The following is a 25,322-nucleotide window of genomic DNA, read 5'->3' as shown; positions in this document are numbered from 1 at the left end:
TATGTGGTCTAACCTTCAGTTCATCAAATCGAAGGGTAAAATGAAGAATTTCCGCAAACTCCTTTGCCAAGGCTTGCTCCCGCTCCAGGTGTTGGGTTGGCGTGTAGGGTGGACAGGTCAGAGATTCTAATAAACTCTGAAGAGCTTTTTCTGAAAGTCAAAGTGATAAATATATATTTGAGGTGGCCCATGGAGATCTTTCAGAAGAAAGCACAGTTCTTAGGCCCAGTTGACATTCTCAGAGATAAACCTGCTTGGATCTAGCTTTTCCATGTCTTTTCCCATAACTGTGTATAGGGTGATGTGTGTGGATAAGAGAAAGGAGCCCAGGCCCAAAGGGCTGCCCCTGGCACCCCATTGTGGGAGGCCCCCAGGGCCACACAGTCTTTTCTGTGTCTCTCAAAGCTCAATTCAACTCTCAGTGTTCTATAGTGCCAACTCCTACCACTGTTTGGAAACCACAGATACATGTTTTTGGGTTCTGTGCATGAGACAGTCACTGATGACAGAGGAGGAGAGGAGGTGACCTGGAACACACGGGTTAGATAATTTGCACTGCCCAGAGAGACTTCGGGTCCCTTTCCAGCTCCTCACGGCACCTACTCTCTAATCTAACCCAGCAGTACTTTTCTGCAACCCACTGCCATATCGACCTCTGTTACTGCCCTTGAAATGGTCTCATCACTCCCTCTTGTCTATCTCTATACATTCCCTCCAGTTTTCCCTTCAACATATTGCTAACAATATTGACTCATTTAAGCAATGCTCCATGGCAAACTATGGAACACAGACCAAACCTGGCAGATGGTCAATTTTTGCAAATAAAGTTTTATTAAAACATAGCCCCACTTTATTTCCATTCCTTAATGTATTAACAATGGCTACTAATGAGCTACAGTGGCAGAGTGGAGTCAATGCAACAAATATTTTTGGCTCAGAAGCCTAAAGTGTTTATTATCTGGTCTTTGCAGACAAGTTTGCTGGCACTTGATCTACAGTCCCTTAATTGTCTTTTACAGCATCCTTACAAGGATATCTCTTATCTTTTCCATTTACGGGAATGTACTGCCTTCTAAGGTAGCCAGTTCTACCTTGGTCTGCTGTGACAGGTGGATCTTTGTCGTTCTGTTAAATATCTGGCTCATGAGGATTTCAGTTCATTGGGTCAAGATATACACTTTGAAGAAAGAGAAAAGAAGGAAACAGAGAAGAAGCTATCTGAGAGTCTTCAGAAGCTCTCTTTCCTTGAAAAGCTGTTTCAGTTCATTCAACCATTCCCTTTGGGTCTTAGCTTCAAGCTGTCTCAACACCATGACTATTATCCTCCCAAACTGTTTCAATTTCTCTGTTGAACTCTTAAAATGTGGCATTTGTTTACAGCAAAAGTAAAGTAGAACATGACTATCCCTTTCCTCATCCCAAATATAGTAATTAATGAAACCCCATATAGCTTTACACTTGGAGGAGTGGTTATGTCATATAGGCGCTATTGTTAGCCAGACTTTACTTTCATTTCTGCAAAGCCATCCTGTATCTGTACAGGTGTTTTTAAAGCTTAAAAGCAGGTCTGTCTTTAGAACGTTTGTTTTTCCTGTATTTTACTATATTAAATTTATCACGTCTCCAGCAAATCAAGTCCTTTTTCAGTTAGCAAGTAACCTGTTTGTTTCAACTTCTCTGTCATTCAGAAATGTGATCAGCCCACAAAACCGTTACCAGTGAGACTTGGCTGAGAACAAGACTGGAGGGACCCACCAGTAAAGACACTCTTGATGTGTGGATAACTGCAGGGGAAGCAACGCTGAGATGAATTTAAGGAAGTGAAAATGACAGGTGTTTCTGTCCATGATTGGCCTCTCCAAAGACACTCCCGATGGATGTAGACCATTCCCCAGCGCACTGAGCTAGTTCTTCCTAATCCTGTCACAAACCCCGTAACAGAACCTCACACACAGGATGAAAACTATAAACACATACTCACCTAGCCTTATGGAAAATTCATAAAATCTCTTTAGCCTCACGACCAGAGGACACACCGCGTTCCAAGCTTTTTCTTGAAGCTGAATGTCGTTGGGATTTTGAATCGCCTACCAAAACATGAAACAATCGTCTGTTTAAAAAGAGGCAAAAAGTACCCCATCAAAATGCCTTAAGATTGAGAAAGGATTTTGTTTTAAGAAAATACAATTCCTAGTATACTTTGCTAATGTGCTGTTAAAGTGACATGTGTTCACTGGACTGTCCTCCAAGATGCTCGCTTAGAATGGAGATTTGAGCCCTTGAACATAGTCCAAGTGCCCCTACAATTAGATCCTGCGGCATCTTGTTTCTCTTATTTTAAATGCAAAAAAAAAAAAATTGCAAATCTAATTGGAAGCCATTTAGCCTTCCTCCATCACATTTTGATTCTACTGAAGTAGAGCCAGTGCTCATTAGAAAGTGCAGATCCTACAGATGTCTTCCTTTGTCTATAATGTGTGTCACACGCCTTCTGTTCTGTGATGTTACCTACCTCACCTAAATTAATGGTGACCCCTAAGTAGAAAGACTACCTCTCAAGAGGCTGTCACTTTCTTTGAAATGATGTTTTGTCTAGGTTTCAGCAGCTGAAGGATTACGTTAGTGGGATTTTTTCCCCGGAAAGATGGTGGCACTGGCAGTAAGGTATGTGTGTATGTGTTGATACTTCCACAAAACTAATCATGTCAAATAAAAGGAGTGTGAAGTTTCTTGCCTTTAAGGCATTATGAAGTCTTAAAAGCCACGCTGACAATCTTCTTCTTCTTCTTTTTTTTTTTTTTTTTTTTTGTTTTGGTGTTTTTTTTTTTTTTTTTTTTCAGGGATTTATTTTTTTAAACTCAAGCCATTTCAAGATGGAGACCTGCAGGCTACTTAAAGCAAGCTAGCTTACAGCTGTCGTTTGTGATACTGTGGGACCTGACACAATTATTACAAGATGCTGGGGAATCTGTGCAAACCCAGATCTCATGATTTATATTTCTTTTTTTTTCCTTGTGACTTATATTTCAACTGTTGTCCAGAGACTTTATATGTATGTTTCCCTTACATGAAGTAACATGCTGATGAATTGATTGCTTAAACGTCAGTCCTCTGCTAGCAAAGGTATGACTGAGAGGAGAATGGCTAATATCTTACATGGTCTACAGTGCCGTGTACTCAGATTAACGTACTAGAATAAAGGGGGCCATTCATACTTTTGTAAAAACCACATTACCCTCCTTGTTCTTCCTCGTACACTAGGAAATACTAGGGCTATTACTTAATCTTGCTGGGTGTGTGTGCATGTGTGGGTTTCCCTTCTCGTCCGAGGGTCTTGTCAGCTCAGTGTTATCATTGGCATACATCTCGGATCTCTGGCCCCGCGCCCTTGTAAGCCTGCAGGTCTGCGAGGATGCTCTCAGAATCCTGGAGGACGGCGCTGATCTGGTTCCAGATTTCCCTCTCTCCTTCTGTGGGCTGCGCATCTGAGCAGAAGGGAAACCAAAAGACACAGAGGGCTTGTGTTTACAAACGGCTTGGGAAGAAGATCGGCGTTCAGTTCCACCAGCTAGGCAGTCCTGTTTGATTCCTGTAGGTTTAGTCTTTACTCTTTTTTTTTTTTAAGATTTTATTTTTATTTATTCATGATAGACATAGAGAAAGAGAGAGGCAGAGACACAGGCAGAGGGAGAAGCAGGCTCCATGCCGGGAGCCCGACGTGAGACTCGATCCCAGGACTCCAAGATCACGCCCTGGGCCAAAGGCAGGTGCTAAACCGCTGAGCCACCCAGGGATCCCTTGTCTTTACTCTTTAATGTAATGAGCTGCTAGAAAAGGAAACTAACACAACTTCTGCCCGTGACTCTGTTCAAGACAATTGTCCATCTCTCTGCACACGTTACACCAAGGCATGTTGGGATCACTGCGGGCACCTTATTTGTGTAGAACATACTTTTTGCACACTTACGTGCTAAGTGGTTAACTGGGTAATATAAGGAATAAATATTGTCTTTGGGGGCCACATTTAAGAGGAAGAGCTACTGAATAGTTCTGTTAGGACTAAAAATTTGTGAATCTGTGTTTAGATGGGAAAAACAGCCCTTCTTCTAGAATTTCCATAGAAACAAAGAAGCTTAAAATATTAGGTAATCCTTCAGAGCTGGGACAGAGATGTATCCTTCTGGAATACAATTGATACAGAGAAAGCACTGAGATTTATCATCCACTGTGAACTCAAGAATTGCAGGAGGTTCAATTAGTTAATTAACTAATTAATTTCTTTAATAAGCTCTATACCCAATGTGGCGGCTTGAACTGATGACCTCAAGATCAAGAGTTGCATGCTCTACTGACTCAGCCAGCCAGGCGCCCCCAACAGGAGGTTCCTTTTAAAGACACTTGTACTGCTCATTTTGGATCTTGACTGTAAATTCTACCCACAAAAATAAGTGACACATTCAGGTTTACACAAATGAAGAACATATTCTAACAGCCACGGAAGCATCCCCTTAGCTCTGAATTCCCACTTTTATGCTGCATTCCTGTGGCCAGTATCTGTTCTTGTCCCCATGAGTATTTTGTGAAGGTTAGTGGGTGGAAGTCGAATGGTGGTAAAGGTTGGGTTTTATCTCCCAATACATATAAAATAGGTTATTTGCCCGAGCTAATAAGGAAATCAATCTCCATCCAAAACAAAAACACTGCTAATGGAGAAGGGCTATAGAGGTCATCTCCTAAAAATTCATGTTCAAAAGTCCAAGTCCTAAGGTAGTGAATTCTCTCAGCAGACCCCACTTATGTCCCCAGATCAAAACCCAGTTTGACTAGTCTTGGAGGGAGCACAAAGGGTTGCTACCTACCTGAAGAAGGTAATGATTTACTGAGAGTATGAAAGACAGAATTCAGGAGACAGGTGACATTGAAGTGAGGCGCTGACCGTGCTGAGTGGGCTTTCAAAAGGGCTGAGTGTCAGAGTGAGGGAGGAGCCAGATGTGGCTGCTTTGCTTCAGTTACCTCTGTTGGACTTATGCTTAATCTGAGGCCAGACCCCTGAGAAGTGATGCCCATTTTTAGACCATTTTATTATATGTCCTCCTAGGACCTAAGAAATTGGTAGAGTTGCCTGGGAAATGAAGGATGAAGCTCATCGGCATACGGTAATTCTCTTTAGAAAGAAAAATCATAGGCCCTCATAGACTATCCAGGTGTTTTGCAAACTCTGCCTTCTAGAAGTGAGATGGATATCAGGGTGGGAAGGAGAAGGGACAGAAGTGCCCATGTACCAGAACTCAGAAGGAAAAGATGAATGTGTTCTGGGAGGAGTAGAAATCACTCAAGATAAGGGATGAGCTTGAGCTGGCTGGAAGGCCCAAGGGAGTGAGCGCAGCATGAGGACCATGACAGAGACCCACCAGGTTACAGTACAGCATCTAGCTTGGGAGGCTAGGTTACTCTTTTATCCTTTTCAACCTTTCCACTGTTTCTGGAAAATTCTCAGGTACATTGTTATGTATGCTATTAATCACTTTATAGCCCTAACCTTTCCTGCTTTCCCAAACTTTTCTCAAGGTGATATGGGTGTTTTAAACAGAAACCTTTAAAACCTTGTAAATTAGGAAGACTGTAACTGAGAGGAGAGCATTTCAGTGAACAGTAGTCTTCCAGGGCAATTTCTGAGTAAGAACAAAGTCTGGGAAGAGAATATGTGGTAGAAATGCAACACGAAGGTCCTAGAAAACAAAGAAATAGCAAAAGCTCATTCCCTCAAATCCTCCTTTGATGAATGCACTGAAAAATCGTAAGCTAAAACGGCCATTTCCTAGAGAGCGAGAGATACTTGAAGAGGAGGAAAGAAAAAAGAGGCTATGACCAAGCTTCCGGGAGGTTAGCCTCTTTGAATTTAATTATAAAGTAGTATGCAAAGAAGAAGACACTTGGAGACCAGAAAAGGAAGTCTTCTGATCTTGGCTGTCACAATGGCTCCCATCTGAGCGAGTCACCACTGGTAAGTTTTAGACAAAACAGAATTACAGTGAAGTGGCTGGAAGAAGAGGGCTAGACAAACACAAAAACCCATTCTTCTGGTGATTAACACAAAAGGAGAAGAATTTCAGTCAGTTTTTAAAAATAGAAGCCTTTCTTAAGTGCTTCAAAAGGAAGACTGTTACCAATAGAACGGCCAAAAGGTGGTACTGGCTGTAGATGGGCAAGCATTGCTCTCTATTCCAGGTGAAGTGACACTTTATGATATGACTCAACCCTGACATTGATGTGACCACAAAGAGCTGGACAAGTGGCATGAGTGGTGTTCCTTCTCCCTCAGAGCTGGGGCTGTGGGGAAGCCCTTTCATCAGACAGGAACCCCCTCCCAGCATGGCAGTGATCTGTGAAACAGGATCCCCACTCCCAGCCTTCCTCTCTGGGAAAATGTTTCTTTTGGCAGATGTCCTGGTGTCTTATTAAAAATGTTTTTCATATGGCCCCATTTAGCAGGGGTGGGGTGGGATCGGATAAATCTAATCCATCATTCCTTTTTCATCCCAACTTAGAAATGTGCTGGCTCATTTTCTTCCAGAATTTGTTAGTCTTATTGGGTGCCCCCCCCCCTTTTTTTTCTCCCTCCCCTGTCATGGAACTGAAGTCACTTCCTCATCCAGCTAATGACTAGGCCTTTGGTGCTGGGAGCATGTGGTCCCTGCCTTCTGGGAGCTCAAGTCACAAGTAGGGTCAACTTCCAAGATGGAGAGTACTGACTGGGAGAAGCTCTAATCTGTCTGTCTGTTTTGTTTTGTTTGTTTTGTTTTGTTTTGTTTTCCAAGTATAAAAAGGACTGTGTAACCCTAACTGACATTTGGCATTGGCTCATATCCCTATGGAAGTTCATGATTCATTCTACTTTGATCCTCCAGCAATGTGATCAGGCAGCCAAGACTAATTAATGAGAATCTGATCTGTTAGGCTGCAGGACTCTGGCTTTATTTTGTTTCATGTGACTTGAAATCTCCAGGCCTAGTGTGATGCCTGGCACATAGTATATGCTCAAGAAAGATCTGCTGAATAAAATCCCTGAATGAATGATTTACTTCTCACACTATGTTTTATGATGGATGATCTTTCTGCTTGTCTTTGAATTTGGAGATCTTTGGAGACAGTCTATATTCTTTTCCTCAATACCTCCATATGTCCTACCATTGGAGACACTCAATAGATATGTCATGACTCAATAAATAAAAGACGACATTGACCAGGTGGTAGAGGATGCAGCTGTTGGGAAGCAGTGAAAGAAATGAAGATCCTGTTACTTCTGGATCCTCTCCTTTGTCTCTTCTTCCCAATGGTTTCTCTACTGTTAACTCTCTCACTGTTACTGCTTTTATATACGTATATTTATCTATAATCAAATTGGCTACTCACACATTCATTAACACTGGTGTTTTTAGATCATCCATCATTAATATACAGCTTCAATGTCTCTTCAGTGTGGTTAGCACATTATTAGGAGATGTGTTGAGTGAAAAACTGCACTTCTGTTGACTATTCCAATGCTAAGGCTGTTATCTATCACTTGCTTTCCGGACTATCCCTTTGAGAGGCTTTGGGGTCTTTGCTTTTGTTATTCTCCGTATTCAGATTCAGTTGGTAGCCATGTTTTAAAAATGCACTGTGTCTTCAGATGTCAAAGAGAAACTCCTTGAAAAATTAGTGATTGAAAAGGTAGGTTGATATTTAACCTATTGGCAACCCCCTAAAGCACTTGCCAAGTGAACAGGAACTCCAAAGTATGGGTTTTGTCTTTCTATTTTTAACACAAAGGTTGACCTTTAGTCAAAGGTGCACACACATACATATTTCCACCAATAATATTATTGATGGATCCGAGTGCTTGTTTTTAGTTGTAGACGATGAATCCCTCTGTGATGTTTCTTCTAAGAATCACATACTAAGATTCTAATCATTGTCACTTATTTCATCTCCATTGAGAAGAATGGTTACATCATGCTGGGATGCTCTTGTCTAACAATGAAGTTGTTAAAAAAAAAAAAAAGTGTGATTTACACAGGCAATTCCAGCAACCAATACTCCCAAGAGCCCTGGAACAAGCCTATCCAGGCCATTCCCCAGGCGATGATTTAAAGCCCTTTTCTGGACTCGCTATTGTGGGAAGTATGAAACTGTATTATGTATCCTGTGACCTTGAATATATTTGTCGAGAATTCGCTGAATTCCAAGTGCCTAGAATTTTTAATGGAAAAATAACCTTCTTATCAATGAAGATATGTGAAGCAGTATTCATTTTGTTTACAGGGGATCTATTTATCCTCCTTTGGCTCAATTGGCTAGTGACTACAGATATTAAGTGTCAGGATTCTGGTGTCACCGGGGTCAGGTGAAGGCTTTGCATGGAGGACTGTGATGTTTACTGAGAGCAGAATGCCTGGCATTCCACTGTGTGGATGGATAGGGAGGTGGCTGAGTGCTTTGTTTGTCAGGAAGGAACATCTTTGATGAACATACCCCAGGGCACAGCAGCAGGGCTCATGCCTAGGTAGGGCTGTCAAATCAAAGTGTTCTTATCTTTGTAAATCAGCCAAGGACACACTCTGTCTTCCCAAGCAGGGTGGGGGCATGCATACCTTCTCCTCGCAACCTATTCAGAACTGTATGGAAAATCTGACAGAGAATCAAACAAATTAACTGAAGATAATGTGAGCAGAAGACACAATTTATTTGGAGATGTCTTTGGCTTTGAAGGGAGCCCTGGCATTTCATCAATAGGATATACAGCTCTCTCTGCACCCCAGCAGCTGTTGTATAAACACTGAAGAAAAGTACAGCAAAAAGATTTGCCAAAGCCATAAATTATACCCCTAGCTCTTCTTTCCCACCACTTCCTTACTTCTCTACCCCTTTCCCCTTCAGGAGGAACTAAGAAATGTAACTAATTATCTGTGATTAACATTTGGGGATATAAAGTGATAATGATTTATAACAGAATACTAGCTGCTTCCACAAACCACATAAAATTACAAAGGTCCATTGGAAAATGTAAGTGTGACTGGGTTGACATATTTATTTGCACAGGAACGTTAGTCATCCTACACCAGAGCCCTTTCCTATGGAAAAGCAAATGAGGGACTGTGAACAGCAGGGAGTGGCGAGGCGCTGGGAGGCTAATCTATTTCAACTGCATGCAGTGGGATCCCTGTGACTTCATGGGAGAAGGAAGGAATACCAAGGATGGAGATTTTTTGAGACTCAGGTCCAAATGCCACTTTTGCCACTCACAGAATATGAGACTTCAATGCCAATCAGTTCATCTCTCTGGCTCTCAGATTACTTCTTGGTAAAGGAAGGGACACTGACAAGAGCCCTGCCCCCTCCCTGTATGGTCTTAGAGGGACTATGATCTGTAGGGTCACAATGGGATGCTGACATAGATAAAAAGTATTTAAAAAGCAAAAGTACTGGAAATTTAAAGTATCACTGTGACTGAACCTCTGTGTTGGCATAAATTAATTGTTTTCCAGGTCTGTTCTGATGTTTTTTGTTTGTTTGTCTCATTTGTAAAGTGACCAGAACACATCTTTTATTTCCCCCACTTCCTCTCCCAAGATCATCTAGGCTCCTCTGAACAACCTTAGCAGAGGTGAGGGTACCAAAGAAGGGAGGGATGAAAGACAAGCTCAGCAGTGGCAGGAGGTAGCCTGTGTCATCCACATCATCCCAGGTGAGTGGCTAATCTGACTCTTGGCCTTGTTTCAAAAAGTAGGAGACTATAGTCCTAACAAGTCAAAATATCCAGTGCCTTTCTCAGAATATAATGAATGGTTTGGAAGGCTTTAGAATTTCCTTCCTGGGTAGCTGCCACCCCTGCCCCATAATCACTGTTCTTGGTATTTCTATCACGCACATAAAGGTGGGTTTGTCTTATAAGAAAATCATTTCTCAGTGACTATCTGCCAAGAAACATTTCTTCGACCCAGACTTAGAACCTGTACTTTCTTTTCTGGCTAGCCCAACACTTGCTCTCCATTCTCTTGTAGGTGTCTGTACTACCTGTACTATTGTCTGTTCAACGTGCTTACATCTCTCCCCAGTACAATTATATACTTCTTGAAGAAGAGGACATGTTCTCTTGATGACCCTGTATTTATGTGCTCTATGTCATCCCTCCATGCTCTCTGCCCCCTAAGATCCCATCCTCATTCCTGTTGTTCCTGCCTGATGCTACAATGCAGGAGATGCACTGCATATGATTACTGAATTAGCATCAGTACAAAAAAAAAATCAAAGTTTCTAAGCTTATACTTCATGCCCCGCTCCATGCTGGACCGTGCATATGTAATGATCAAAGCATAAGATGCCATCCAAGTCCTCTCTGCAGGGAAGTTCTTCATGTGGAAGTGAAATGGTACCAAAGACACTTAGTTATATAAGAAGGAATGAGGACACCAGAACCAGCAAATATGTCAGTAAATATAAAAGATCTATTTAAATTACACATACATACATTGAGAGTTTAAAGGAAAAGACTAGCACACATTGCAATGGGGGAGTTTCTAGCAGATGTAGAAGCATAACATAAAAGAGCACAAGAGTGAAAGGATAGTGATGGGAAGTGTACTGGGACAAGATTCTTCATGAAATGAAGAATACATGTTGAAGATCGATTATAATAAGTTGAAGATGCACACTGTAATCTCTACAATAAGCATAAAGAGGCAGCACTAAAAAGCCAACAGAAAAGATCAAAGAGAATACCAAAATTATTCTACTTATCAAAAGGCATGGAGACATTAAGAGAGAAACAAAGAGCAAATACAACAAATAGAATTCAACATCAAGATAGGCTCAGATACAAATATTAATTAAATGTAAATGGGCTAACGACTCCAATTAGAAGGTAGATATTATCAGCTTGGATGGAAAAGCTAGGGCCAACTACATGTTGTTGACAAGAAATACACTGCAAAGATAAAGGCACAGACAGGGTGGGGAAACCTATGGCATACAACCAATAAGCAGAAAAAAGCTGTTATGCTCAAAATATAAAATGCTCAATGAGATACTTAAAAGCTCTGCAAGACCTCTAAAAACTATATGACGTTGCTGAGTGAAATCAAAGAATATCTAAACAAATGGAAAGATATACCATACACATAGGTAAGAAAAATCAATACTGTTTAGTCAATCAATACTGTCAATTCTCCACAAATTGATCTTTGGATTTTATATTATAATCAATATCCCTGTAAGGCTATTATATAGCAATTGAAAGCTGATTATAAAAATTTATTAAGAAAACCAAAGGAGTGCTCGCTTCGGCAGCACATATACTAAAATTGGAACGATACAGAGAAGATTAGCATGGCCCCTGCGCAAGGATAACACGCAAATTCGTGAAGCGTTCCATATTTAAAAAAAAAAAAAAGAAAAGAAAACCAAAGGAGTTGGAGGAGTCAAAACAATCTTAAAAACAAACAAGGGCAGCCCCTGTGGCATGGCGCAGCGGTTTAGCTCCTCCTGCAGCGTGGGGTGTGATCCTGGAGATTGAGTCCCATGTCAGGCTCCCTGCATGGAGCCTGCTTCTCCCTCTGCCTGTGTCTCTGCCTCTCTCCCTCTCCCTCTCTCTCTCTCTTTCTCTATGTCTCTATGAATAAATAAATAAAATCTTAAAAAAAAAAAAACAAAAACCAAACAAACAACAAATTTGAAGGACTTGCTTGTCTTGACTTTATGACTTATTATTTGTTATAGTTTGGTATTAACTGGTGAAAAGGATCAATAAATCAATGGGGGAGAAGAGAAAATCCAAACATAGGACAGTTAACTGATTTCTGATAATGGCATTCAAGCAATCTACCTGTTGTGGAACAAGTCGATAACACATGAAAACAATGAGCTCAACACCTTGCTCATAAAATAAACAAAAATTAGTTCATGGTTGGTCACTGGTTTAATGTAAAGCTTAAATTTCTATAACTTCCAGAAGGAAACAGCAGAATGTCTTTAGGACCTTGGGGTGGGCCATGATTTCTTAAAGAGGAGATAGGATGCACTTGGCACAAAAGAAAAACAATGATAAATTGCACTTCATCAAAATGTAAAACTTCTGTTCATGCAAAAACCAGAAAACAGACAAGGCACTGAATGAGTGAAGACATTTGCAAGCTATTATCTCACAAATGACGGGTATCCAGAACATAGTAAGGAACTCCTAAAACGTAGTGATATAAAGAAAAACAACCTCATTAAAAATGGGTAAGAGACTTGAGTGAACAATATATTCTAAAAATGCTAGGCAAATATTCAATAAGCACAGGAAAAAGTGCCCAACATTATCAGTTATCATGGAAACGCAAATGGAAGCCACAATGAGAAAACATCTCACAGTCACTAGAGTAGCTAAAAGGAAAAAAGGATGGACTATATTAAATTTTGGAGAAGACATGGAATACCTGAGGACTCTAGATTGATGGTAGAAAAGGAAAATAGTGTATTCCATTTGGTAAACTACTTGGCAGTTTCTTGAAAAGCTGCATATAACTGACCTAACAAGTTTACTCGTCATTATTTTTCCAAGAGAAATGATGCACACAAAGATTGTTTAAGAACATTCACAGCAGAGGGATCCCTGGGTGGCTCAGCGGTTTAGCACCTGCCTTCAGCTCAGAGCGTGATCCTGGAGACCCGGGATCGAGTCCCACATCAGGCTCCCTGCATGGAGCCTGCTTCTTCCTCTGCCAGTGTCTCTGCCTCTCTCTGTGTGTGTCTCTCATGAATAAATAAATAAAATCTTAAAAAAAAAAAGTTCACAGCATGTTTACTCATAGTGGCCAAAAACTGTCTTGGAGACTACTCCAAGGTAGATGTGCAAAGGACTGAGAAAGTGGGTCACTCTACAAAGTTCTGGTTTACAGCTAACTCTATATTGCCTGCGTGGCAAGGGAAAGATAGGGAAACAAGAACCAAAAGGAGTCTCCAGTGACCTATTCTTGGGACCTCAGCTCTGGATCTGGGAACTTGAAAGGTTGCTCGGTCAGCTCCCCTGTCGCAAACCTTCGGGTGGGTTAATGCTTCACTTGGACACATTAGCTAAATGTGGTTCCCAAACTGGCTGATCTTCAGAACCACCTGAGAAATGTGGGCAAAAGGAGATTCCTGGAACCAGGCCACTGAATCAGAATTTTGGGAGAGACTCGGACAACTATGTAAAGATTATATCCACCAGATGTTTCTAATGATCATTTCGGTGTGGGAATCACTGGAACTATTTCGCTGGAGGGCTAATGCCTGCTGCCCACTTTGGGTGCCATAACGAGTGGATTCAATTGAACAATTATCAGCAGACCTTCAGGCATGCATCTTCTTATACACTGTCCCCAGAACCATCACTTAGGCAAGATTAGGTTGCATTTTATTTCCCCTCTGCTTCCTAGCCTTCAAAGAGGAAATGGAAATACAACAAGGAGGTAGAGACAGAAAAAGAAAAAAAAAAAAGTAGTGGGATAAAAAAAAAAAAAAGCAACAACAATAAAAAAGATGTTAAGTGGTTGTGGAGAAATGTGAGCAGAGAGTGTAGAACTCACTGCAAAGGTCAGACAAGAATTTAAATTAAATCTACACAACTGGAAAACCTTAGGACAGATGTGTCTAATTTTGCCTTATATTTTGACCCAGCTTAATTATATCTATTTGACCCAGTTCAATTATATTCCATTGCTGACTTCAAAAAGAATATTCAACACTCAAAGCAGAGGTGCCAAATTCATTTAAGCTGTGGCTACATGCTGTTTGGCCTTCCTTCCTCCCTCCGCTGCTTTCTTCTTAACTCTTTGCAGTCCACCCTTTATTACACAAAGCGATACATCTTGAATCTGTCCTTCCGGGGGCTACAGTCGTTGGGCAGCTCGTGGCCCAACCTGTAGGTCCCTTCCAAAGCTTTACTCTTCCTGAGCGTTCTGCAGCCCCCAAATCCATTTATAGTCCCTCTTTCTTTACTATCTGTGTGTCCTGACTACCTCGATCTAGACTGTTCTATTCCATCCCTTCACGTGGCCAGCATCTGTTACTAAGGGTAGTTTGGTGATCAGTGCTGCATGCTCAACACAGGCCTAAGTGCTGGGCTGCAAACCCGAATGGCGCCCAGACCCTGCCATCAGGAGGCTGGGTTTAGTGTGACATTCTCCTTCCTTATTGTTCAATGTAGTTAGTCTCTGTTCCCAATTCCCTGACTCATCAGCCTCCTGTTAAGCATGAGCATACCTGAAGTTCCCACAGGCCAAGCTCTTGTCTGCTCTTGGGTTTTCCCTCAGGGAGTTCAGCTATTTTTGAAGTCGAGCCCCATTTAAGAACCACTAGCCCTGAGCTTCTGCGACTGCTGTGGTCTAAGCCAAGCCAGACTTCCGTTTCAGCAAACACGCGCTGCTTGGTCTAAATTGGGCCTCTTGCTGGTCTTCAAACACGCCCTTCCTATTCCTAGCCCTATTTCCACTGTTGGAAAACTCCTCTCCCTAAATGCCGATAGGACAATCACCCATTCTTTAAGCCCATTCCAAAGGCCCTCTTTTGCTAGATGACTCTCCAATTCCTTCTTTCATTTCCTGAAACTAGATGTATGCTCTTTCTTCCTCTTTATGCCCAGGCCACGGTGTGGTCATAAGCCTCTCACGTTTTGTCGTGAAAATGTGCCTAGGGGCACCTGAGTGGCTCAGTCGGTTAAGTGTCTGCCTTCAGCTCAGGTCCGGATCCCGGAATCCTGGGATGGAGCCCTGCATCAGGCTTCCTGCTCAGCAGGGAGTCTGCTTCTCCCTCTCCCTCTGCCTCTTCCCCAGATTGTGTGCTCACTCACTTTCTCTCTCTCAAATCAATCAATCCATCTTTAAAAAAAAAAGTGTCTATATTACCCTGCACCCCAGCCTGAGACTCCAATGACTGTCCTTTTGAGCTGTCTCCCCAATGTTTCCTGGCTTACATGGATGTTCATAACCATATTCTACATACTACTGTGCTGAGCTAAAATCCACAGATTCAGAAAAATCATGACCACAGCTACCTTTGCAACCCTTCTGGTCCATCACTATGCTTTTGAGAACCACCTTTAGGAAATAGGATTTTCAGCATCAGAAAAAAAAAAAAAAAGTATTTTTTCCATGAGATGTCTTAGTTTGTAGATAACTACAAACTAAGTTTGTATAAGTTTGTAGATAACTAAGATGTCCCTCTCTAGCTGGGAATAGGATGATGGTTGTCGCACTTCTAAGAGGCTGCTTGTGATGAGCTCTGGAGGAGGAAAGCCAGATAACTGGGTTCCATCTCAGGTCCTTTACTCATTCCCTATGTGACGTCAGCTCAGCTAGTTATCATTTCAGAATCTCAGTGAAATAATGTTAACCTTCTATAGAATTGATGGGGAAATGAACAGTATATATATTTTTGTAAATTTATAGTTTTATACTTTCCTATGTATGATTGCTCTAGTCTTAATGTGCTACAAGGCAGGAGAATCCAGCCCACAAGGAACATTGTTGAAGATATTATAGTAGATCTACAAATGGGGTTTTTGGTACCATAAACTATCATCAAATTTTAAGATATTTAGATGTTCTTTTTAGCCCCTGTGATCTTTAAAAAAAAAATTAAGAACTATCCAAAGAACAAGACTGAGCAGATTACAGTGCTGGGTCAGAGGAGAGAGGAAGAGCGATCTGTCTGCCACAGCAATGGGCCAGGGACCCTCAAAACCTCAGAACTCTGGTACTCCAGGAACACCCGTTGAAAACCACTGCTTTAAATCCCTGCAGATTATAATTTTCTCACTTGGAAGGCTTTTAAAATTAGACTTCACTTGGGCAGCCTGGGGGTGGGGGGTGTTCAGAGGTTTAACGCCACCTTCAATCCAGGGCCTGATCCTGGAGACCTGGGATAGAGTCCCATGTCAGGCTCCCTGCAAGGAGCCTGCTTCTCTCTCTCTCTCTCTCTCTCTCTGTCTCTCATGAATAAATAAATAAAATCTTTAAAAAAAAATAGACTTCACAAAGAACTCAATACTACTCTTTGTAAAAGCATGGAAAGCCAAGAATCCAGGAATAGCTACACAGACAAATGGGGCCACTGAACACGGTAGGCATTTATGAGCAGGATATGCAGGTGCATGTGGAATTTAGAGTTTCACAAAAAGTGCAGGCATTTAACTCCCCTAGGTGTTTATATGCCTCCTCAAGTTTTGAGTGAATGGGGTAATTTACTTTCACTACTGTTTTAGACTTTGTACATGCTGGATGCAACCGTATAAAATGCATGTGACAAGAAGTGGAAGGAATCAACTAAACATGCAAGTAGGAAGGTAACTGGGAATGAGATAATAATTTAAAATAGATAATTTTAAAATTCTTTAAAGTTATTCTTAAATCTCCATTTTAACAACAACAAAACAAAGATACGTATATTGGAGTTGCGAAAGTTACACCAGCAAAAAACCCCATTCCTTTTGATGTCTCAAATTACTCTGGTATTGATCCTACCTATGCCACTTAACCAAGCTCAGCCAAACCAACCCAACCCCATGTAACCAAATCTATCCAAACAGCAGCAGCAGCAGCAGCAAAATGAGTTAAATCAGAAGTGAAATATCCTTCATTGAATATAATCTAGATTCGATATTTTTTTAGAACACATGAGCTTTGGGGTCACTTTTCCTTTTCATGCAGCTAATCTTAGACTTACCAAAGATTTTAAAAAGACATATCTAGGGAACAGTCACCTTTTGCTTTACAGTATCTTGAAAGGGTCTTCTAGCATTTACCTAGAAAATCTCTGTTAGCAAGTTTAATCTATAAGGAAATTCTAACATTTTTTAATATACATAACTACTTGAAAAATTAAAGTTTAATGTAGATTAAAGTTTGCAACAAAGGGTGAATACTGGGGAAAAGGACATTTAATGGGCTTGCTACTGTGGAACTGTAATTTAGAAAAAGGGGAACACAAGGAAACATGAGCTTAGTTGATAAAACATGAATGTGTCACTCATCTGGAAATATATTCAATCAGAAAATAAACAAGATAAGAAGAAAACCCTCTATATTTATTCAGTCATAATTCACAAGCCATTTTACTTTAGAAAAAATTAAATTTTTGATAAAAGAAACAACTGTCAGATAAAAGGGGTATGTCTCAAAAGTCTGGGGTAGTTTTACATAATCAAATAACATAAACAACAGATAGAGATGACTCAAAAATAATCTATAAGCCTATTTTCTAGTTTTGATAATTTTTTCATGTCTAGTGATATTTGTTTTATATTAATATAGGTAAAATATTACATTACATGTGCTATTTTCCCTAGAATATAATATAGTGTTTCATAAAAATTAAGAAAAATACATGATGATGATTGATGCTAACTGATGAAAGCTGATTGGTTCTAAAACCAAAGAAAGCCATGGACGCATTAAAAATATTTTCTATTAGATTTTTTTTAAATAATGGGAAAAGAAAGAGATGAAATAATCTTTGAAGACTCAGAAATTCGTAATGACATGTGGATTTAAGTATCATATAAAATCTTTATAACTTTTCCATCAACAAGGTATAAAGAAAGGAAAAAGTCCCCATCAATATCTTTTAATTTTTGGAACTTACTTTCAAAATCCAGGAAAAAATGTGGATAGTTTTCAATTTCCCTGGTAAGGACTTTGAGCAGGTTTCCCATCCCAGCAAACCTAGGAGAGGCAACACAAAACCAAATACCATTAGCAGGATGAAAAAGACTTTTTTTTTTTTTTTTTTTAAGAAAACAACTTCTTTTTAAAGAAAAGAAACTTTTTTTTTTTTTTTTTTTTTTTTTAAGAAAACAGGCTTCTTAAAGGGTTGGATCTATATTGCTAACTTGCATAAATCACATCAGGCCCCCAATAGTTACATCTGAAGACTAGATATAAAGCATCTCCATACCAGGTGATGACTAATAACTTAGTAACTTCTTCCTGAATCAGGTACAGATAAATATCTCTGAGGTGCTGGCTCTCTCAATGTTAGGGGTATCTGGTATAAACCATATAAAGTATGATGGTGAGAAGAATGTCGCAAACTACCTCTGGAGAATACACTTGTGTCTTGTATCTCATTCACTATAATGACAATTAATCAAAGAACACTCTATTCTAAGAATCAAGTATTTTTAGTTAAACGAGGCAGAGCTTAGGTACATTCTATATTGTTTCCTTTCCCCCTTCACCAATTCCCTGATTCTTTACATTGAATCGTTCAGCATTGCTTTGTTTCCTTTCCCACTCCCGTGGGAACATACCATGTTAATGGACAAGCAAGATGATGAGGACATTATTGAAATATCTGTCCAGAAAGGAAAGTTTCTTAAAATTCCTGAGGAAAAGAATTTAGAAAACACAGATTTAGCTCTCCAGGCACCCTGTGTGATCTGTACAGGAGGCCAGATTTTCCAGAAATGCAACTTCTTGGCAAGGTAGAGGTCTCATAATTTGACATTTCAGGGGAAACAAGAATGGCTGCTTCATGAAGTGCAAACATGAAAAGGTATTTATTTAATCCAAAAAGTTATTTTCAATGAAATTACAGTGTAATTGCATGGGGGAATCAAACCAACAGAGAAATACAGATCTGATACATATTTGCAATCCCAACTTAAAAAAAAAGAAAGGGAAAACATAATTATATTTAGGTAATCAGCAAAATTTCTACTGCTTTCTGCTCTAGAGATTAAACTATCTTCTTCAGGAGTCCACTGGTCCATTCACTCATTCAGCACATATTCACGTAGCCACACTTTGATGCTGGGTCCTGTGCTCATTGGAAGGCATTTCCCTAACACATGACTCAGACACCTCAGTTTGTAAAGGATCAACTCGAAAAATCATTGGGCCAGTAAAAGAAAACTGCAGGGCTGCAGTTTCCTGTGCACAGGGCTTCAGACAGTGTTTATGCTGATACAGGAATTCCTAAAATTACAACACTATAAGAAAGATGTGAGAAGAGGAGAGAGCTTTGTGTGAGACAGTCTGTAGCCAGCAGTTAGCTCCCTTGGATGCAAAAGGTGATATTCTAGTTCTCAATCCCCCCCTGAGAAAACACTCCCACACATCATCCATTGCATAGGTCGATCGTGTGAAGCCAGAAAAGAGGCTGCAGAAGCCTGATTTTGACCCTACTTCTGTGTCCTGCTACCTCTGCTACCCAGAGCAAGCTGCTTTATCTCTCCAAACCTCAGTATTCCTATCCGTAAAATGAATTTTTGAAATGTATTTAATCGAATCTTGAAGATTAATGAGATCAAAATATAAAATGCTTAGCACATCACTTATAGGAAGTGCTCAAGAAACGTATGTACTACGAGTATGGATAATGATGATGATAATTACCACCATCATCATTATCATGATTATAACACCCTTCAAATTCTTATTTAGGATTATCCTATGGAAGATGGATTAATAGGTTGTCTGCAGCTCTAGGGAAGAGAGGTGGGGTCACTGAAGGACTAACTCAAGATCTTCATTCAACGTCATGAAAAAAAAAATGTAACCAGTCCAGTTGTCTGAATATTGAGGGATTTGCCTTGTGAAATAGTGAGTTTCCTGTAACCGGTGGTGTCTAAGGAGAAATGTGCTCTATCAACTTGTAAAAATAATATAAAAATGAATTACGTGTTGGGCAGAAGGTCAGACAAGATACTTCTTAGACTTCTGCCCTCTTGAGGTATATGACTGTCTGGGCATGCACATACACATGTGTGCACACACATACACACGCCTATGCACACACGCACAGCACACACGCTAGGAAGCAAACACCATGCTTCTCCCAAAAGAATCTTCCCTGTTCTTTCTGTCATTTTTCTCTTCCTCTCGTGCCTTTACGCACATTTCTTTTAAAGATATTTTTGAGCAAAGCTCTGGATGAGCTAGATCCTGCCAAATTAAAGCTCAGAACTGGTGTAGTCCACCCCTGCCACTGGGCATCATTCACAAACCCTCCTGGTCTCTTGGAAGGAATCTGTTTCCAGCTTAATGACCAATTCCAATTCAGACCCGGAGACGCTTCTGGTAGGAAGATGATTCTACTGTTTAGTAGCAGTCCCAACTTTCACATAAAATGCCTTAATGGAAGTTAACTATTCTTGATTTTCCTGGTTTTGCACTATTAATGTGTCGCAAGAGACCTGAATGGATTTAGCTTCCTCCTAAAACTCTGTCTTGTGCGTGATTTTACTGTCAGACTACCTGGGTGGGAAATATGTCAAGCCTTTAAAATTAGTAACAGACTGGAAGGAACAAATGTAGAAGTACATTCAAATATCAGCTGGCTACAGAATTCTTTCTGTTCAAAAGGTCATTTAAGCTGGCTGGTTGATATGGTCAAACATTTTCCAACTTGATCCTAATATCAACTGCGGTCAATTAAAGAACTCTCAGTACTCTAGATGTTTCATATCCTCAATAGGAACTGTCCGGAATGATGACTACAGGACACTATGTAGTATTAGAGGCAAGTCCAGTCCCGTGGAATCTGCATTTCAATACATACTCTTCCGATAAGTACAGAAAGATTTGATGCTTCCCACTTCTCTTCAAGATCAACAAGAATTCATGGAAGTGTATTCTGGTTTAAGGTCTGCAGAATGAGTTAACATGACATAGACGGTCACTGAGAAGAGATCCCGGGGGTCCACTTGGAGGGGATCCTCATCCATGGGGTTCCACTATAGCCTCAGCCATAATCCTCATGGCGGTGACTCTGCAGTCTTTGCAAATAGCTCCTCAGTGCATATAAAATACATTTCTATGTAGCATGTTACTAGTGAGCTGGTTTAATTCATTAATGAGAAGGTTATTTTTAATATTTTATCTTGTGCAATAAAAGAACCTACGATACATTATTATACATAATTAGAGAATGCAAATACTTATATGGCAAAAGTGGGGAGAGGAGAAAAATTAAAGTAGACTAGGAAGACGAAGGTAGACAGGCAAGCAGTATGTGAATTATAGGTCATTCTGGCCATAAGGACTTCCGTTGAGTTCAGAGGAGTGTTTGATTTGGACCTGAGCTTCTGCTAGCCAGAGCAAAGGAGAAGAAACCATCCCTTCCAAGATTTAGTGTCCCCGAAACAAAAACAAATGGGTTATGCTGAAGAAGCAGAGTTTTGTGTTTTGTTATTTTTTGGTGTTTGCTTTGTTTTGTTTTTGTTTTGATAGAAAGAAAAAAGGAAAAATTGATCATAGCTAAGAAACAGTTGAGAAAAGAGAAATCTCTGGCTAAGGGCAGACAGGGGAAGTCATTCATATCTGAGGAGGAGCCAAGCGTTAGAGCTCCCGTGGGTACAGAAATGGTTTCGCAGCTGAATGGGTGGCGGAGCAGCTTGGAGGCAGTCCAGGGCTGTGCTTGAGAAAGTGGGGACTCTCGTTTCCACGTTGTATTTGGTAACGCCACAGCTACAGACTGCTGCTGGGTCTGTCCCAAGGGATGCCAGCTACTTGCCATTCTCCTTTATGGTGCGGGAACTTAGAAAGAATACAGAAAGCCAGCAGGTGCTCCGCGTCTCCTTGGAGGACCTTAACCTTATCCATCCACTTAAATGGATGATGAGCATTCTGAAGATGATTCTTGGCAGTATTCATAAGAAGAAACTGTTTACATAAGTTCAAGGGATAGGAAAGTTCTCCCTTGTAAGAGGGAGAGGAGAACCAATTTGATGGAGCGAAGTATAGCTAAAAATGTAGATGTTCAAGTACTAAAATACTAGAAACAGAAGTCACAAAGGAGGACAGTAAGAGGGATTCCAGGCATAAAAGGGATCAAATAATAATGTATAGAGCATATTTATTATTGAAAAGAGTATGTTGTCTATAGTGTGAGGTGTAGGCTTACTTTAAACACACACACACACAACTCCTTTGGCATCTTCAGATATCATCCTAAAATGAAGCCTTCCTGGGACTTGCTATAGCTACAGCGTGCACCTGAGTGTTGTGAGATCTGAATTCATTTCTTCGAGAAGAGTCTGGCAGGGGTGCAGCAAGGGAAGAGGACAAGGTCTTAGCTATCAGATACAAAGAAAGGAAAGGAATATCAGTTGGATAAGTGCTTATTAAGGGGTGAACCCTGAAAATACACTCTCTGACTCTTTTACTTGAGAGGTCTCTTGCTTTTGGACACCTAGCATTCATTGGAAGGTGGTTCTCTTTCCATCGGTTACCACTCTGGATGGCCTTTTGGTCTTAGGGGTACCAGTCTTCTTCCATGGCTGGATTTTCCCAGGACTACCTCTTCTCTACCAAAGCAAAGGTCCACTGGGTACTTGGCCATGTTGGCTTTAACTTTTGGCTGGACCTGTTTTCCCATGGCATTGTAAGCTAGGATTCACTGATAAAGACTAAGACATGTCTTGAGAATTGGAAGCACAGCGTAGGTCAAATAACAATATGGCCAACTGATGTTCTCAAAAGATGTATAGAGTAAGTAGTAGATTTTTCACACAGAAAAATTTGAAAGAACTGCTCAAATATAAAGTGCCATCCAATTCTCCCTTTATTCTGGTGCAATTCATTTCAGCTGTGAGCCTTGGGTTCCTCGTCTTACATAATATCTTCTGTATGATGTTGTTGTAAAAACTAAATAAAATGAGTGTGAAAGATTGTGTATACTGCAAAATGCCATGCAAATATTAGCTACAATTATTCAGCATTACCACTCATTTTATGGTTTAAGACATTCAGAAAATCGAGGAAATATAGTATCTCCTGACTCATATAAATTCCATTTCTCTTCATCTTTCATGTTTGGCCTCGTAAGATCCATGTTTCTTTATGCCAATCACGTTCACTATCATCAGGTCAATACTTAAAGGCATTAATAGTTAGCACTGCAAGATACTTTTCTATGTGCCAAACACTGTATTTTAGATGTATTTTTCTTATTTTATCTTCCAAATATACCTAGGAGAAGGTCTCTTTTCTAGGGATTAGAAAATTTAGGATTACTAAAATTAAATATAGAAGCTGATTGAAAAAGATACAAATCATTATTTAAAAACCACAAATTTTCAAAAGAACAATATTTATGCAAGTTTGTAATAATTAGAGGCTGAGGTCTTCAGATAACTCTGTATACATTATTAGCTGTCTCCAACACAAAAATTCCAAGCATACACAACTGCTTTTGAAAACCGAAAGAACTAGGCCACTCTTTTAGTAAATTCTAGAAAAATCATTGAAAACTTCAAGTTTTAACCAAATGGTTGTGTCTGCGATTGTGTACCATTTCACAAATACAGAATAAAGTCCAAGGAAAACACAAATACCTAATGAAGAGAACCCTTTCTTCCACCAAAGTGCCTCATGAAACATCTCCATTGAAAAGGAATGAAATGCCAAAGGACAGAGAGGTAACATATAGATTTGCCAGCAATTAAAGAAGAGGAGGCAAGGATTACTGCCCACTTGGTCCTGGGAGGCTTGGTTCCTTCCAGTGTTGGCCTTCCTCAACACTGATTCTCTTGATGACAGTGACCTATCTAAATTAAAAGAAAAAGCAAACTCCTATCCTGACAACAGAGATCTGATAGCAGTTTGGTGGGAAGTTTCTTCCTCCTTCCCTCTTTGTTTTTTTAAAAATAAAAAAAGACACCTGTAACAATTACCCAAGGGAATTACTCAGTTACTTGTTGAACACCCTGATGGCACAGGGCACTGGGGGTGGGGTACTCAATGACAGAAGGCAGGGTCTCAGCACACAGGTGATACTCTATTTAGGGAGATAGCAACCTGCTTAAGAATGTGATCTATCAAGGAAGCATATGACAAATTTCTGATCAACAGTATGTGCTCAAAAATGTTAACTGAATGTGAAGGTAATAGCATGTATTTGGTATATATTAAGAACCAATCAGGGTGATTATAGCTTACTGTTCTATTACTATACAGGAGAGAGACAAGAACATCCAAATTTTATTGAGTGTCTACTGTGTGCCTGGCACCATGCTTGAGCTTTCACACATTTTGGTTCATGCAAACCTCACAGCAACCCTTGAGCTTGCTATAATTATCTTCATGGTTATTGGAAGAAAAAGAGGTTCAGGTGGATAAAGCATCTTTCTGAGCACTACAGGAGAAAAAAGGATAGAGTCACATTTGACATTGAGAGTCTGGGACCCCAAAATCTATGCTCTTTTCCCTCAAGGAGGAAACCTGAAGCTTCAGACCCCTACGAGATATTTGTCTGGGGACTTTGGGAGTCCATGAGCTGTGGAAATTGCAGGCAGGCTAGCCTATTATTATATGCATGCACTCTCTTTTCTTGGAAGAGGATCCACAGTTTCTGTTCCATTCCAAAGTAGCCTGCTCCACACTAGCACTGCTCAACCCCTCGATAGATAGCGAGGGATGTGAAAACCATGGGAGGTGGAGTCTCCCAGAAAAGCTGGCTTAATGATGTGAACTGTCCCCAGGGCATGAAGAATCCTATGGATCTGGACTGGCCAGGAGAAGCACTCCACCTGGGGAAGCGGTGGTATTTAGGGACGAGAGGCCAGCCAAAGGCATAAGTTGGGTGACTGGTCAAGACTTAAATACAGAAGTCTTACTTCTCAAGTTTCTTTTACTGCTATATAACTTTGAAATGGTTTCTTTCACTTTTTTTTCCCCCAAATAGTCTAGAAGGAGGGCGTTTCTCTAGTCACTAAGGGAGTGTTCACAGTGCCTACAGAGATAGCCCGCATGTCCCTGCCAAGGGAGGCTCTCATCTCCCAGGGGCAACAATTTGGGATGTGCACATGGTATTTTCTATGACTACTTTCTTGGCTCTGAGAGCAAAACCACTTCCACGGGAGTTAGCTCTAAGCCTGCTCAGTAGGAAACAAAGATTCTCTTAAAAAGTAGTTCTCTGTAACATTTCCAGTTCCAAAAGAGAGGAGAAAATTAAAGGACACACACACATACACACACACACATTTTAAGTTGGAACTCTGGTTTTGTTTGGAAGCAAAAAATTGAATAATAGTATTAGTTGTATTCCCAAAGTGTAAAACCAAATAAAAACCAATTTGAGCTTGTTTTTAAAAAATGTGGTCATAGTCTGAGAGGAAATTAATCTGTTTACGATCAGTAAGACATAACAAAGGATTTAGGCCCAGGGTGCAGGCATCATTGTGAGTGCTGACCTTTTCCTACATGCACCAGAATTTCAACACCAATTTTCTTGATTAGAGAATAGGCACTCAGAAGATTTGTTTACTAGTTATGACTATTTGGAAAGAGATTTCCAAAGCCAAAACTACCTTTGTCAAT

At 40.3% G+C, this 25,322-nt stretch overlaps 1 protein-coding gene and 1 non-coding gene across 6 annotated transcripts in view; one reads left to right on the top strand and one right to left on the bottom strand.

Annotated features, from left to right (window-relative positions):
- Window positions 1–25,322, bottom strand: part of CYRIA (CYFIP related Rac1 interactor A) — a 103,482-nt gene that overhangs the window by 11,792 nt on the left and 66,368 nt on the right. For all 5 annotated transcript variants that reach the window (XM_072771018.1, XM_072771019.1, XM_072771022.1 and 2 more), the window contains 4 exons: window positions 17,644–17,723; window positions 3,364–3,485; window positions 1,982–2,087; window positions 14–150 (listed from right to left, as the gene is read on the bottom strand). In XM_072771018.1, coding sequence (XP_072627119.1) covers window positions 14–150; window positions 1,982–2,087; window positions 3,364–3,485; window positions 17,644–17,713 — 435 coding nt within the window. In that variant the 5' untranslated portion in view covers window positions 17,714–17,723. The remainder of the gene's footprint in view (window positions 1–13; window positions 151–1,981; window positions 2,088–3,363; window positions 3,486–17,643; window positions 17,724–25,322) is intronic.
- Window positions 11,313–11,419, top strand: LOC140602051 (U6 spliceosomal RNA). The gene has a single exon (XR_012005090.1). It is a non-coding gene; the product is annotated as a U6 spliceosomal RNA (small nuclear RNA).

The sequence above is a fragment of the Canis lupus genome, chromosome 12 (assembly GCF_048164855.1).
Source record: "Canis lupus baileyi chromosome 12, mCanLup2.hap1, whole genome shotgun sequence".
Lineage (NCBI taxonomy): Eukaryota > Metazoa > Chordata > Mammalia > Carnivora > Canidae > Canis > Canis lupus.
Note: the sequence above shows the minus strand (reverse complement) of the source record. Positions and strands in the feature narration are given on the sequence as shown.